Source organism: Phaethon aethereus (assembly GCF_964289735.1).
Source record: "Phaethon aethereus genome assembly, chromosome: 2".
Lineage (NCBI taxonomy): Eukaryota > Metazoa > Chordata > Aves > Phaethontiformes > Phaethontidae > Phaethon > Phaethon aethereus.
Window position 1 is genome coordinate 9,602,532 of NC_138582.1, and position 13,968 is coordinate 9,616,499.

At 49.2% G+C, this 13,968-nt stretch overlaps 1 protein-coding gene across 2 annotated transcripts in view; it reads left to right on the plus strand.

Annotated features, from left to right (window-relative positions):
• Window positions 1–3,089: 3,089 nt before the first annotated feature.
• Window positions 3,090–13,968, plus strand: part of KCNQ3 (potassium voltage-gated channel subfamily Q member 3) — a gene marked incomplete at both ends in the record, with an annotated part of 215,141 nt that continues 204,262 nt past the window's right edge. For both annotated transcript variants that reach the window (XM_082015414.1, XM_082015415.1), the window contains one exon: window positions 3,090–3,433. In XM_082015414.1, the coding sequence (XP_081871540.1) occupies window positions 3,090–3,433 (344 nt within the window). The remainder of the gene's footprint in view (window positions 3,434–13,968) is intronic.

Sequence of the window (13,968 nt, forward strand, 5' to 3'; positions counted from 1 at the left end):
GGTGCTGCCAGCAACACATCATAAATAATAGTAATGGAGCGTAATTGCTCATCAAGCCAAATCATAGCCTGGAGTGCTCCATCTGGCCAAACTCCCTTTGACGTCGGTGGGAGCTTTGCCAGCAGGTGTGCGATGGGATTGGCGTCCCAAGCAGTGGTACCTCCAATGGGGTACTGTAGCATCAGTACTAGGGTGTGACTCAGATCCCCTTGAAATTGCTGGGTGTCTTTGGGCTGATTTAGAAAGCTTTAGCTAACTCCACTTGCGTTACACTCCTTCCCAGCCAGTGCGGGTACATCTGCACAATTGTTATCCCAGACAGAGCATGGAGGAGGAGAATTCCCAACACTGAGAGATGGCATTTTAGATTCGGGGAGGAGACAGAAACTCTTTCCTGTTGGGTCTTAAAAGGCAGTTTATATGGGGGAACTTGAAAATGTCCCAAAAGCCTGCCTTTTGGAGGATGCAACTGAAAAAACCTCATGTAATTGATATTGAAAAGTGTTGTGTCCCTGGCGTAAGGGCTATAAAAGCCAAACAAGCTGGTCTGCCTGCTTATCAATCACCTATTGCTATCTGACATTGGTACAACCCTTTGCAAGAAAAAATAATTTACTGTGCCCTGCCCCCTGTGAAAATTATTTACCATACCCATTTCAGTTTGAACATTTACTGTTGTGGTTCAAAACTCTGATGAATTGGTTAGCTATAAATTTTCTTTCCTTTCCCCTTCTCCTCCCACCTCTTCCTATGTAATGCTGGGATGAAGGTTAAGGCATAGGGTGTTCTTTGAAGCAAGTGCTCTATTCTCAGTGCCCCATACATCCTCGCTAATGCTTATATCTCCCTTGTGGCACTGGGAAGTATCATCGCTATTGTACTGAGGTAGAACAGGAGCTAGAGAGAGATAAATGACCTTGTTATCAAAACTTCCTAGCCTCCCACAGCCCTCCTTGGGAATAAGCTATAAATGACATTCAAATGATGCTGATAGATGTTAGCGGAGTGGAGAGCACAACGCGTGCATTCCCGGTGCCGCGCTCGGGCCAGCCATTTCTTGCTGATAGTGCCATGGAGATCTCAGCTAACCCGACACTGGCTGCTGACGCGATAGCTGGGCGGGTGAGAAACCACGCTGTCTACTCACATCTGCCTGTGGGCAAATCCCTTGGGGTTGCAAAGGTTCAAAATCGGATGGTGACTGAGACATATTAATGCTGGAGCTGACAGAGCAGATGTGGCAGATCTGTTAGGCAGATGTGTTAGGTACAAGCTGGGAGGGGAACGGTAGCAGAGGAGAACTCCAGGCTGAGTGCGTCATTTTTTCTTCTTTGGCATTGGGTTCTGCTCAGTTTGGACCTTCCAAAGGTCCAAATATCAGAAGGGAAACAGCCCTTCTTCCACCCAGCAGTGCAATGACAGAAGTGTAATTTTTCAGTCACCTGGGACATCTCCAATAGTGGCCTATAGTCTGGTCCAGGGTAGTATGGCCCCTGCAGCTCTGTGTTGGGTCCAAAAATCACTTCCAGGAGCTCCCTTTCCATCTCTTGTCCTTCCTGGTGTGTGAAACGGGAGCAGGACTGCTCAGCTCAGTAATCCCTTGGGGAATGGAGCAGGAGCAGCTAGGGTAGGTGGCAAATCTGCTTCTCTTAGGAGTTTGGAAGGGCTCTGGGGTGTCTTGGCATCTCTTCAGGAGATACCAGGAAAACTCCCCCATCTTCAGGAGGACTTCTCATGAAAACAACCACCAATCTGTAATGCTTTGTCTTTTTTTTTTTAATTTTATTATTAATATCTGGCAAGAAAGGAAGTCTTGAGTCGACCCTTTGTATTCTCCCGAGGCATAGCTTTGTGAATGTTCCGCCCTGCAGGCAGGTGTTTACTCCAGAGCAGCTCTCGGGAGGAGAGAGGGGACATCCCTGGTGTGTTGTGGCAGAGATCTCGGGGCACCAAGGGTGCAGGGCACACAAAAGCTGTCTCTTCCCATCTTCCTCGCAGCCAAGAAACTGGTAGGCAAAGGGTACAGGTACAATCACATCCCTTCAGGATTTAGGGATGAGGCTGGGCCGGGGTGCTTGTACACAAGCTAAAGGTGGGGGGGAGTTCTCAGGTGCGAAGGGTCAGGGCAGACCCCCCGGGGCTGCAGTTAGGCTGGGGCAGAAGCAGCATCTCCCGCAAAGACAGCCCTGCAAAAAGCTGCTCCACAGTGGGGCTGGGGGCTTGCCCGGATGTGCTGCTCCCCCTCATGCCCCCCCCCCCGCCCTTCCGCGGGCGGAGTCTCCGGGTGGGCTCAGCTCCGCACCGGCAGCAGTGCCCACCCGCCGCCTCTCTCGCCGCCCTCCCTCCCGCTCCTCCTCGCTCCGCCGCGAACGCAAACCCCGCCAGGGGCCGGGGATGCCCTCCCCTCCCTCCCTCCCTCCCGCTGCAGCGCGGGCGGGGGGCTGTGATGCTGCAGGGGGATCCCCCGTTGTCGAGCCGGGGTCTCCCTCTCTCCCCGGCTGCCGGGATCCCCCTGCTCGGCGCCGGCGGCTGGGGGCTGGCAAGCGGGGTGGGGGTGGGGCAGCTCCGAGGCGGAGGGCCGGCGCCGGTGCCCCACGCACCGTGGATGACTAGACACGCGGGGCTGGGGGAGCGGGGGGCGGGCGCCCGGCTATTTGCTGGCTGCATACAATGGGCCACTCCCTAACGTGAGGGCTTGGGGGGGGGGAGGCAGGAGCTGGGAGGAGGAGGAGGAGGAAGAGGGGGCGGGGGGGAGGGGGGAGGAAGGGGCTCGGGCATCGGGCTGGTAAATAAACTCCGCGGTGCTTTCCCTGCCTTGACGTCGGCCCCGCTGCGCTCCTGCCGCCCCGCTGCCCTCCGGCGAGGGTGCCCTGGCGGGGGTGGGACGGCCTCCACCAGCCCGGCTTTTTTTTTTTTCACCCCCCTCCCTCCATATATATATATATACATATAGACGAATGTATATATATAGATAAATATATAAAGACATCACTTTGGGGGGGAGGGGCGGGGAGCTCAGATCATGGCCCTGGGGTTCCCGGGGCTGCCGCCGCCGATCCGCAGCTCGCCTCCGGGGCCCGCTGGCCACCATGGGGCTGAAGGCGCGGCGCGGCGCGGCGGGCGGTAGCGCGGCCGGCGGGGCGGCGGCGGCGGCGGCGGTGGGGCGGCGGGCGGCGGCGGGCGGCCTGGGCGACCCCGAGCAGGGCTCGCTAACCCTGGGCACCGGCGCCGACCGCGACGGGACGCTGCTGCTGGAGGGCAGCGGGAAGGAGGAGGGCGGCAAGCGGAGCCCGCCGGGGCTGGGGCTGCTGGCCAAGACCCCCCTGAGCCGCCCGGTGAAGCGGAACCAGGCCAGGTACCGCCGCATCCAAACTTTGATCTACGACGCCCTGGAGCGACCCCGCGGCTGGGCGCTGCTCTATCACGCCTTCGTGTGAGTACGCGGGCGCGCTGTCCCTGCGGAGCGCGGAGCGGGAGCGCGGAGCGGGGCTGCCCCGGGGAGGCGCGCGCGGGGCCGCCGCTGTGCCGTGCGGGCGTCCGGCGCTGCGGGGGGCCGGGGTCTCCCTGCGGGGGGCCGGGGTCTCCCTGCGGGCTGTGCTGCCGAGCGGTTTTCTTCGCTGTCTGGCTGCGCCGGGTTTTCCCAAACGAGCCGCTTCTTTCGACTCCGTGTCTCTCGCGTGCCTGTAGACCCGCGTCGCCCTGGGGCGGCGTGCCCGTGGGTCCGAGACCCTGGGAGAGGGGTGCCCGGAAGACCAAGCTCCGGGCGGTTTTAAGGCTGGAAGTGCTTACGGGTCCACTGCCGGCTTCGGTGCAGCCTCGAGCGTTGCGTGTGGTTAAAGTCGCTGTTACAGCCCCCGAGTGAACCCGCTCTTTCAGTAGCTGAAAGTGTCAAGTGAAAACCACCGGGTTTTGGTCCAGTGTCACCCCGCAGTGCGTGAAACCCGAGCACCGCAGCACCGTCATCCAGAAAGTTAAACGGGCCACAGGCGAACTGCGCGGAAACAAACTCGTTTTGTGGCCCAAAGGTGGCAAGTTAATGACCACTGTTTTGCACTTCTGAAAATTGTGTTCCCTTTAGTTTTTGTAATTAAAAAAAAAATAAAATCTGTTTCCAGCATACAATGAAGCTGGCAGAATCCTAATTAAAATAAATGTGTTTTTTAGTGTTGTGAATGTGTTTGAAAACCCAAGGGATTGTCAGTGATCACAGTGTTACTGTGTTTCCTTAATGGTATATGTAACGTGTACAGAGCTCTATGTGACAGAGGATTTAAGCACTGATTTAAATTGGTTTATTTGCCAAAGTGCACTAGGTTGCATGGGCTGTGAGCCTGGAGCTGGATCTTGGGAAGTCCTGATCACTGCTGTAGCCTTTGCACTTGCAGATAAACACCTTGAGTGTAGGGCTGTGATTTTATCTTTGGGCAAATTTCTTGTTGATGATTGCAGAGGTTTAGCCCTGGACGAGGAGTAAAAGGCAGTGTTCACTGTTGAAGTGCTGCTGTGTACCACTCACTCATTGCTGCCCCCTCTTTTCAGTGGTTTGGGTTTGTTGGGTTTTTTTGGAGTTGAGGGGTTTGGGGTTTTTTTGCATCGCGGGACACAGGTTCCTGCTTTTCAGCTTAATTTCTGTGAAAACGTGGACACTGGATGCTGTGACACTTTTTCACTTCTTTTTCCCCTTTTTGCCGTAGGAAAACTTGCGCTAGCAGGCAGGCAGTGACAGCATTTGGGGTGTGTTATGCTGGGAAGACTCTTTGGTCCAGAGCTTGCTGTTCGATCGTGCTCAGTATTGCATACAGCTGCTTCTTGTTGGGGAGAGCCACGTCTGGAGGGAGTGACACCCCGTTCATCCTGCCTTGATCAGCCCAGACACACTGCATAAGTGAGGCTTTAGCACACAGCAGTGTGCTAAAGTTGGCACCTCTCTGTTTGTGGGCAGCTGTGGCACCTTGGTCAAATCCATGTCCAGGCTCATGTCTGGATATAAGCGACTGGGCAGCACATGAGTTTAGAGAGGCTCAGGCGAGAGATTTGTCTTTATTTGCAATGGTATAAGAATTTCCAAATTGCAACATTCATTTTACATAGATATGTCGTTAGCCTGAAGATCCTTTGGTAATGTGGCTCACAGAATGGGAAAAAATTCAGTATGTTTGTAAGGTGTGATCCTTCTTAGGAATGGACCTGATGCTCTATGTGGCCAACTTCTCTTTGGTGACTACTCAGTCCCACAAAACTGAGATGTGAGTCTGACCTGCTCTCACCCATGTCAGTAACAGCCTTGTTAAGACGATCAGTGCCAAAGTCAACATTAATGAAAAAAAAAGCTTTTAGGAGTCCTTATCCTTAAAGAAAGTAAAATGCACAAGTCCTGGTCTGTCAGCCCAGCACAGATATCACATCCCTTCTCAGGATACCCAGGGGGGCTCAGCAGTCCAAGGCTGTTGTTGGCCACACTGTGCTTCTGTTCTGTCTCAGCTCCTTCTGAACTCAGTGGAAGTTGTGGGCTCTTAGCTCGCTGTAGAATCAAATCCTACAAAAGAAATCTGCCGAAAGTGATGGAAGAGTGAGCTGAGATCTTGCTGACGGGCTTCAGAGCTTGTTCCTGCGACTGGAGAATGATGACCTGCTTCAGAGCAGGAGCTCTCTCTTCCCATGGGGAAGCAGCACCTAAGTTGATATACCAAGTCTTTGTTCCTGCTTTCAAATCAATTGTCTTTTAACCTTTTTCCTCCTAAAAAGGAGTCTCTCTCATGTTGGAGGTGCTGCTGCCATCCCAGCAGTCCCCCAGGACTTCTTTTCACACTAGAACAGTTTACACTTTCCCTTGGGTAGGTGAGAGATTGCCAGCCTTTCCATAAAATCTAGAAATTCGAGGCTGTTTTAATTTTCAAGAAAAGTTCCATTTATCTTAATGACATGCTACACTTTGTCTCAATCTTCTGAGTAACTTTGCAATAAACACCATGAAACCAAAGTCGAGGGTAAGAAGATTGCTCTCATATGCAAAAAAAAAAGGGAGAATAAACAGCTGAGGGCCAAAAGGGATTGCAACATGCGTGGGTGTGATGAGTCCCTTATAGATCCAAGCATTCAGAGGTGTTTAACGAAGAGATGAAGCGAAGGACTCCAGTGCTGTGTATATCCCAGGATTTAGGAGGTGGGAAGCTGCTGATGGAAGAGGGTTGCAACTTTCAGGATACTCTGAGGGTGTTGTGTGAAGGCGGGAAGGGGCTTTGCAAAGGTCGTTGCAAAAGCTTGGGGTGCCAGAACTTTTAAAAGGGTGGTACAGATGGGATCTCGTTAAATTGTACGGTGATGCCCACAGGGCTGAAGAGGGGTCATGATCCTTTGTGGATCTCACTGTTACCACGTGCAGGTAAATGAGGTTTGACACAGTGCCTGTTGTAAACCCTCACTTTAGTTTAGGTGGGGTCACTGAAATGATTCAATCTATTGAAATAATTCAATGAGAATGTATAAATGTGATCAGGCCCTACCAAGCCCTAGAGACAAAGATGCAGGGGAGAAAGGGAGAAATTCCTGATGCCAATTTTAGTGTTCAGCTTTCGCTGGCAGTGATTTACGGAAAGTGACGTGAGATATTTTCCTTGTGATTCTTCCCCCTTCCTTGTTCTGCATAAGTGAGTTTGTCCAAGCCTATCCTTATAGCAAAGAGAAAGGTGATTTGGTCCTCAAGCAGCTAACTCTGTTTCCATCACCATCGGAAAACGTTTATTCTCTGCCAGCTCTGCTAGACAGGAGATTTACGTAACACCCGTGAAGTTCCCCTCTGCTAGGACATCAGGGTTCACAGACTTCTCGGCACTATGGCAATATCTTAATGGCATAGTTGGTAAGAGAAAATTTATTTTCCCATGAAAAATTTCACCTCTGTAAAGCTAAACTCCTGCTGAACATTTTCAGTAAAAAAATTTTAAAAAATAAAATCTGGTTTAAGCTTTGAGGTTTTTAATCTGGAAATGTCTCTTGGGGGTTGCAAGTCAGCCTACACTCTACTCTTGCTCTTTTCTGGGCTAGTCTCCCTGTAGGTATAGCTGCTGTTCCCATGATGTACTGTATTTTCCTTTGTGTTGAGCAGCACAATATATTGCAGGAAACCCCTGTGGGATATGTGCTTTGGCCAGGGAGACTGACTCGAGACCTGTTCGCCTCCATGAGCCATTCAAATGCTTTATTTATGCACAGAAGCATAAATGCATTGAATGAAAAATTGAAAACAAGTAAGATTTTGATTTTCCAGTTTATTTTTAATTGTAAGGACAAAATATTCGGTGGATAATAGACAGAGTCCAGAAAGGTAACAAAATACAGATCAAGTTTGCAATTGCAGTTTGTGGAAAATTTTCAACCTGACTTAAAGAAAGAGAGGCTGAAGGAGAGTAGCTACGAGATACTCTTATTTTTATAGCATGATCTGAGACAACTGCAGCCCTTGCTTTCATGGAAAAATAAGACTAAGAAAAGGCTTAGGATTAGATTTTATTTGTTGGGAAGGTGTGAAATACTGGCTGTACTCTGCTGGTATAGATCACCACGGCGTACCTGCTGATGAGAGAGGGAAACCATGGGGAACACTTGAAAACCCTTCCCTATTTGCCATGCAATCTTCTTTCAATACCACTTAATACCTGGAATAAAAAGAGGAGGCAGAGTCGATCCATCAAATCATCAGTATTTCTGGGAAGCACCGGCGAGCACCTCTTGTGTGACTGATCATAGGTGGGTTGTTTGCAGAAAAGAGTGTCGGGGGACTTGGGGAACAGGTTGAAGGACTGGGGACTTCCCATTCTTTTCCTCTTCGCCGTTTGGGACATGCTCCGTAAGATGTGCTGATCCACCAGCCTGTGTCAGCCATCTGGGGTGAGATGGGAACAGGCTCGGGGTAAAAAGAAGGACAAATATGAACCCTTCGTTGGCCTGTTTGGCAACGACTTGTCTCTAAGTGAGTCCCCAGAGCAGGAGAGCCAGCCTGGTCCATTAGCAAGTGCCCTTTGCTTATGTGTTCGCCAATATGAGTTCTGTTTTAATTATTTATCCTAACTCATCGTGATGCACGGAGAAATATTCTGCAGTATACTTTGTAAAAAATAATGAAGTCTAAGTCATTGGAGACCTCACCGCACACCTCAGCTATAGCATCTCCGTCGAGGCTTGCGGAGTCCGCCCTGGGTTTGTGTGCGGTTTAGCGAGATGCGACTGTATCTCAGCCACTGGGATCAGCCGACGTCGCAGGCTGTGGTCACCGGCTGCCGAAGGCTGGGTTTTGCTGGCAGGAAGGAGAAGGGGCAGGAGAGCCTGGGGAAGCCACAGGCTGTGTAACGTGAGCGGCTAGCGATCCCCAGCAGTAGCGCTGGAATCACTTCAGTGGTGCCCGACGCTTGTTTAAGCGCCTGAACTACCTCTGAAGTGATAGACCTGAACGCTTCGGTGGGAATAGGTGCGTTTTCACCTACAGCCCTGTAACTCCTTGCTAGGGCTTCGGTGCCGACAGCGAGACCCGCTCCTGGAGCGGGTACCCACGGGCTGGGTTGGCCAGCCCACGCACTCGGCGTTGCCATGGCTACGCTGCTAACTCGCCGAGTTTTGGTGCTGCTCACGCCTGCTCGATGGGCTCGCGGGAGCTGCAGGCGTATGGCTGCCTGTAGCACGGGCGTGCGCCTCAGTGTCCCCCAAAGCCCCTGGGGACGCGGGTCCCTGAGCGCCCTTCTGCAAGTGCAATTCCCCGCTCACACCACGCGATGCAGCCTCATCTGGATGGGCGTCGAGATCCACCGCGGCCGGCGATGCGCGAGGGAGGGCGCGACGTGCGGGCGAGCGTCATCAGCACTGCCAGCGACAGCAAGAACTCAGCAGTTGGTCTTTTGCTGCTGTCAGCTTGGCCCAGGAATAAGCTCCTCAGAAAGAAGTCATAGCCCCTGCCCTAACTTCTATAAAACTGAACAGTCACAAATTTCATAATTTTGATGAGACGTGATGCAGCAGAGCCCCTTGCAGCAGCCAGCAAATAATGTTTTTTTTCTCTTTTGAGAAACTTGGTAGAGAAGAGTAGCACCATCTCAGTGCTACCCCGGCAGTCCTGGAGGCACCGTCAGCGGTGAAGCCCAGGACTGTGTTTATCACAGTATCTCCAGCACAGCAGCTGGGAGTCTGGCTGGAGGCACCACTCGGTTCATAAAAGCCATCTCAGTTTCTTCTTGTCCCTCTCTTTGCTCCTTGCAGCAAGCACCAGATCGTCATGGGGCACAGCAGCGTCTGGGCACCTCTGGGTCGGCTGCTGGGTAGAGACGCCACATGGGTTTTACTTCTTGTTTTAATCTGAGATGGAGAGGAGGGAAACATTTCAAAAGTGAGCAGGGAGAGACTTTCCACATCAGTTTTTCTCATTTTCATGCAGAATGTAGAAACATTCAAAACAAACTTAATGGAAAAAACAGTAAGTAAAGGCTATGCATATTAACAGTTGGATTAAAAAATCCTCACATAGATGTAACACCAGTTATATAGCACTGTGTGCCTGAGTGTGCGCAAGTGAACATGAAGGTGCACCAGCAGTTCCTACTTCTCCCAAACATAACCCCAAAGGCTACTCACCTGGTAACTTCCGGTCCTTTGGGGCTCCCTGTCTTCAAATCCCACTTGATTAAATACTTGTTATTTATATTAGCCAACATACAAGCCTGTGCATGTATGTAGAGCACAATTCTATACCTCTTGGTCAGTAACAAGTCCTTTCCATCATTGAGATGTATGTGCAAGGTCAGGTGATGGCATGCATATTCAAGGACAAGGTCTGAACTTGAGTAATGAGTCTAATTTAACAGCTGTAAGAAACTTTCCAAACAAAATCAGAAAGTGAGCGTTAAGATCATTAATATCTTGTTTAGAAACAAACATAATAGATTGGTGACTTTAGACATGGGCAGCTGGGTGATTGGGTACTACCATGAGCAGCCTTGCATGGTATAAATAAATGATAATGTTTATTCTTGTATTTAATAATGCTGTATTCCCTTCTTGTGTGTGGAACTTTACAGAAGGAGTGGAGCCATGGAGACATTGCATCTGTGTTTGCTTCTGGCAGATACTGTATTAAATGGGATAACTTAATTATTAATAGCTTTACAAGGAATATGGTCCACAAGAGCCGTTAAGTATATGCTACCTTCTGTCTTAGGATGATAGCTGGGAAACTTAGCATTTTCTGTGGGGAGAGGGACATGCCCAGGGATATTTAGGTTCATGGTAACCTACTTTGGAAAAAGGTACTTTGGGAGAACTTTCAGGCTAGAAATCTGTAAATTGCTTTCCCTCGTCTTAAGCGAGCAAACTAATTAAGAACATGTTTAACTTGGAGCAAGTGAGAGGTCCCACAGATGTCAGGAGGAACTGATCCAAGGTGACACTGAGGTCTCCAAAGCAGAAGAATGTGACTTGAGATTTGGTGGAAAGCAGCACTAGGTATCATCACCTTCCCCTGCACGACCAACTTGCTCCTCTACTTGGGCCTGGTGACATCCTCATAAGCTGTAGTTCTCCACAGGATGTATCACAGGTCTTCATCCCTTCCATACCTTAATAACCACCTCTGGTTATAGTCACCGGGATAACACCTTGCCCTCCTTAGAGGTGCTGCCTTCTGCTCATTTGTGTGAGTTTCAAAAACCTTGCTGAAGTGCATGTGCGTATCTCCAGCACTGCTAAATCTCAGTTTGGAGAGATGCTGACATCTAACATGAGAAGCATCCAGTGCCTCCTCAGGTAGCATGTACTCGCACTCCCTTCTCCTACATGCATTAATCTTGCTAAAGTCTTTCCTACTTTACTTTTTCTAGGTTGCTCGTACATGGTGGTGGAGTATTACAGGTCCATTGCATGGCAGCAGCGGTGGAGGAATGCTAATCCTGTCTGGGTTGGCTGTTGTCTTTTGTTTCCTTTGACCTTACAGACTTTATTTAGGTTTATGGATACTTGCATCTTGCTTGTCTTCCCTGTTTTCAGAGTTGTTGCTGAGAGCTATATGGATGTGTTTTGCATTCCTTTGCCAACCTGTATTAGTTTGTGATTGTCATGTTGACTCTCCAGTGGTGTTTTTTAATCTCAGATGATTTTCTTATTTACTTTCTTCTATCCTCACTGGGGTTTTGATCACCTTCCAGATTAGTACCTAGTAATTTTGTGTCGTGGTGTAATCCCAGCCAGCAACTAAGCACCACACAGCTGCTTGCTCACTCCCCCCCAGTGGGATGGGGGAGAGAACGGAAGAGTAAAAGTGAGGAAACTCGTGGGTTGAGATAAAGACAGTTTAATAGGTAAAGCAAAAGCCGCGCACGCAAGCAAAGCAAAACAGGGAATTCATTCACCACTCCCCACGGGCAGGCAGTTCAGCCATCCCCAGGGAAGCAGGGCTCCATCACGCATCATGGTTTTCTTGGGAAGACAAACATCATCACTCCCAACATTCCCCCCTCACCTTCCTTCTTCTTCGTCCCAACTTTATATACCGAGCATGACATCATATGGTATGGAATGTCCCTTTGGCCAGCCTGGGTCAGCTGTCCCGGCTGTGTCCCCTCCCAGCTCCCCGTGCACCCCCAGCCTGCTCGCTGGCAGCCCAGCATAAAAAGCCGGATAGTCCTTGACTGCGTAGCAACAACTGAAAACATCAGTATGTTATCAACATTTTCTCTCCCCAAACCCAAAACATAGCCTCACACTAGCTTCTGTGAAGAAAATTTACTCTATCCCAGCTGAAACCACGATATTTTGTTAATATTAAATTTAATTTCTTTAAAAGATCATTAGGGAAGCACTTAATAAGACCAGAACTAAGAAAATCCATTCAGCATTTCACTAAATAACAATTTCCTCCTTTCCTGGTTAATACGGTATCATTTGTTATGCCTTTATTTATAGCTCTGAAGCCAGTTTTTAATTTCACGTGGTTTCTCCCAGTCATCTGAATTAATACCAGAACCAAGATTTTATGAGACATTGCACCTATGTCAAAACAGCAAATATCTCCTCATTCCTTTTTGTTCAAAGCTGATTGTTGGGCTAGGTTTATCTGTTTAGTTCAGTGACATGCATTTAATTGTTATCTTCCCATCTCAGGTTTTTCATGCTTTTGACACGCTAAGTGTGTATCTCGTATAACAAAATAATTCAATGTTCCTCGTGCTGTCCACCACTAGAGTAGAGCTGAAGCAATGCTGAAAGCTTCAACGTCCCGGTCCATCCAAGTCTTAGTTCTTATTCGTAGGAGCCATTAGATTTGGGTTGTACCTAACTTCAGGTGAACGACAGCGATGTTAATCCTAAACCAGATGACTCTTCACAGGACATTCCCCACTGACTGTAAATACAGAGACTAAAATTTTCTGTTTTCAGCAGGGATGAAGGAGAAGCAAGTACAACTGTTGAGGGACTGATAGTGAAATCCCCGAAGTGCGTGGTGGGGAGCTGCCCACCAGGCTCGCAGCCGTGCAGCCTCATCCCTGCTTATCGTTGTTCCCCTCATGGTTCTCCATGCACCACTTAGAGTGTCTATGAGGCGGGATTACACCCTGAGGAGGGAATGTCAAGATCAGCTGATTGAAATTGCAGGGGAATTAATTTCAGAAGGTAATTACACAAACTAGAATTTGCTCTTCTACCTTTGCTAACACTGCTGCTCTTGTGAGACGTGCTGGAAGAATTTCAATGCACACAACTGGCTGAGGCTCCCAGATCAGACCTCAGACACCATCTGTGCAGTGGCAACAGATGCATGGGGCTGCGGCTCAGGACCAGCCTTGCACTGCAGCTATGGCAGCAGCTTTTCCTGTGCCTAGAGTAGTCATTAACTATGTCTAGACTAATTGGCAAAGCTGTGCTGGGAATGTTCCTGTGCAGTGACACACACGGGCCAATAACACAACATTGCTGGATGACCCATGCCATGGTTTTAGTCTGAGACAACTAAGTGATTGGGCACAGATCAAGTGTTGCCACAGACCGGGGACCACTCCCAGTAGGAGTCTGTGTGTGGCTTCCTGCTTTGGAGGCAAGTGAGGTCAGTGATATGGACACTGGTCACGTCAGCCGGCCTCATGAGCAGAGAGAGCACTGAGCATTTTTGGGTTACTAGAGTAGACAATTGTTTTATGTGAGATCTTACCACTTTAAGGGTATCCTCCTGGGTCTATGCAAAATGCCACTTTACTTTAGGATAAGACCCTTCATTTAGATAAAAGACCCAAGAAGTCCTACCTCACTGAAATAATATAGGTTTCACTCTATGTGTGTGTCCAATAACATGTTTTATTTTCTATATCCTTTCCTTTTCCTGTTCATGGGACTTGGTGCCAAGGCTTTTGCCTTTTCTGTTTCAACATTCCTTGTGCTGGTCAGACTCATGGAAGTTCAAATACTTCACCCCCACATCTTGGCATATTAACAAAAGAATAATTTTTTGTGGTACTAATCTGGGAGGAAGAGCCCACTGATCATCTATTACCAAACTTCTCAGGATTTGTGTAAAACACAGAAGAAGGTATTGCTAGTTGTGTTGTTGCCAGTATTTGGACAGTTCTCCTGCTTTTTTTCTCACTCATTTTTGTAGGTACTGCTCCATTATCTTGTCAGGTCCTGGGTGCAATGAGGCTGCACAGAGGTAGGACCTGGCAGATGCATGCTCACAGCAGTTTCTGCTCTCAGAATATGGCATTATCACATAGTACATTGTCAGATACACTACTCTCTTCAGTGCTAAATTACTTAAAACAAATGTATTTCCCCGCTTTTCCTCAGGGCTTGAGAGGTAGTCTCTCAACAACCACCATGGGATCCATCCACCTAGCACCTTATCTGAGGTAGCTGTCTGGACTCCTTTTGTAGCTGCGGAAGAGAAACAAGAAATAGAAATTTCTGGTGTGCAATTAATCTCACCCTAAAGACGACTCT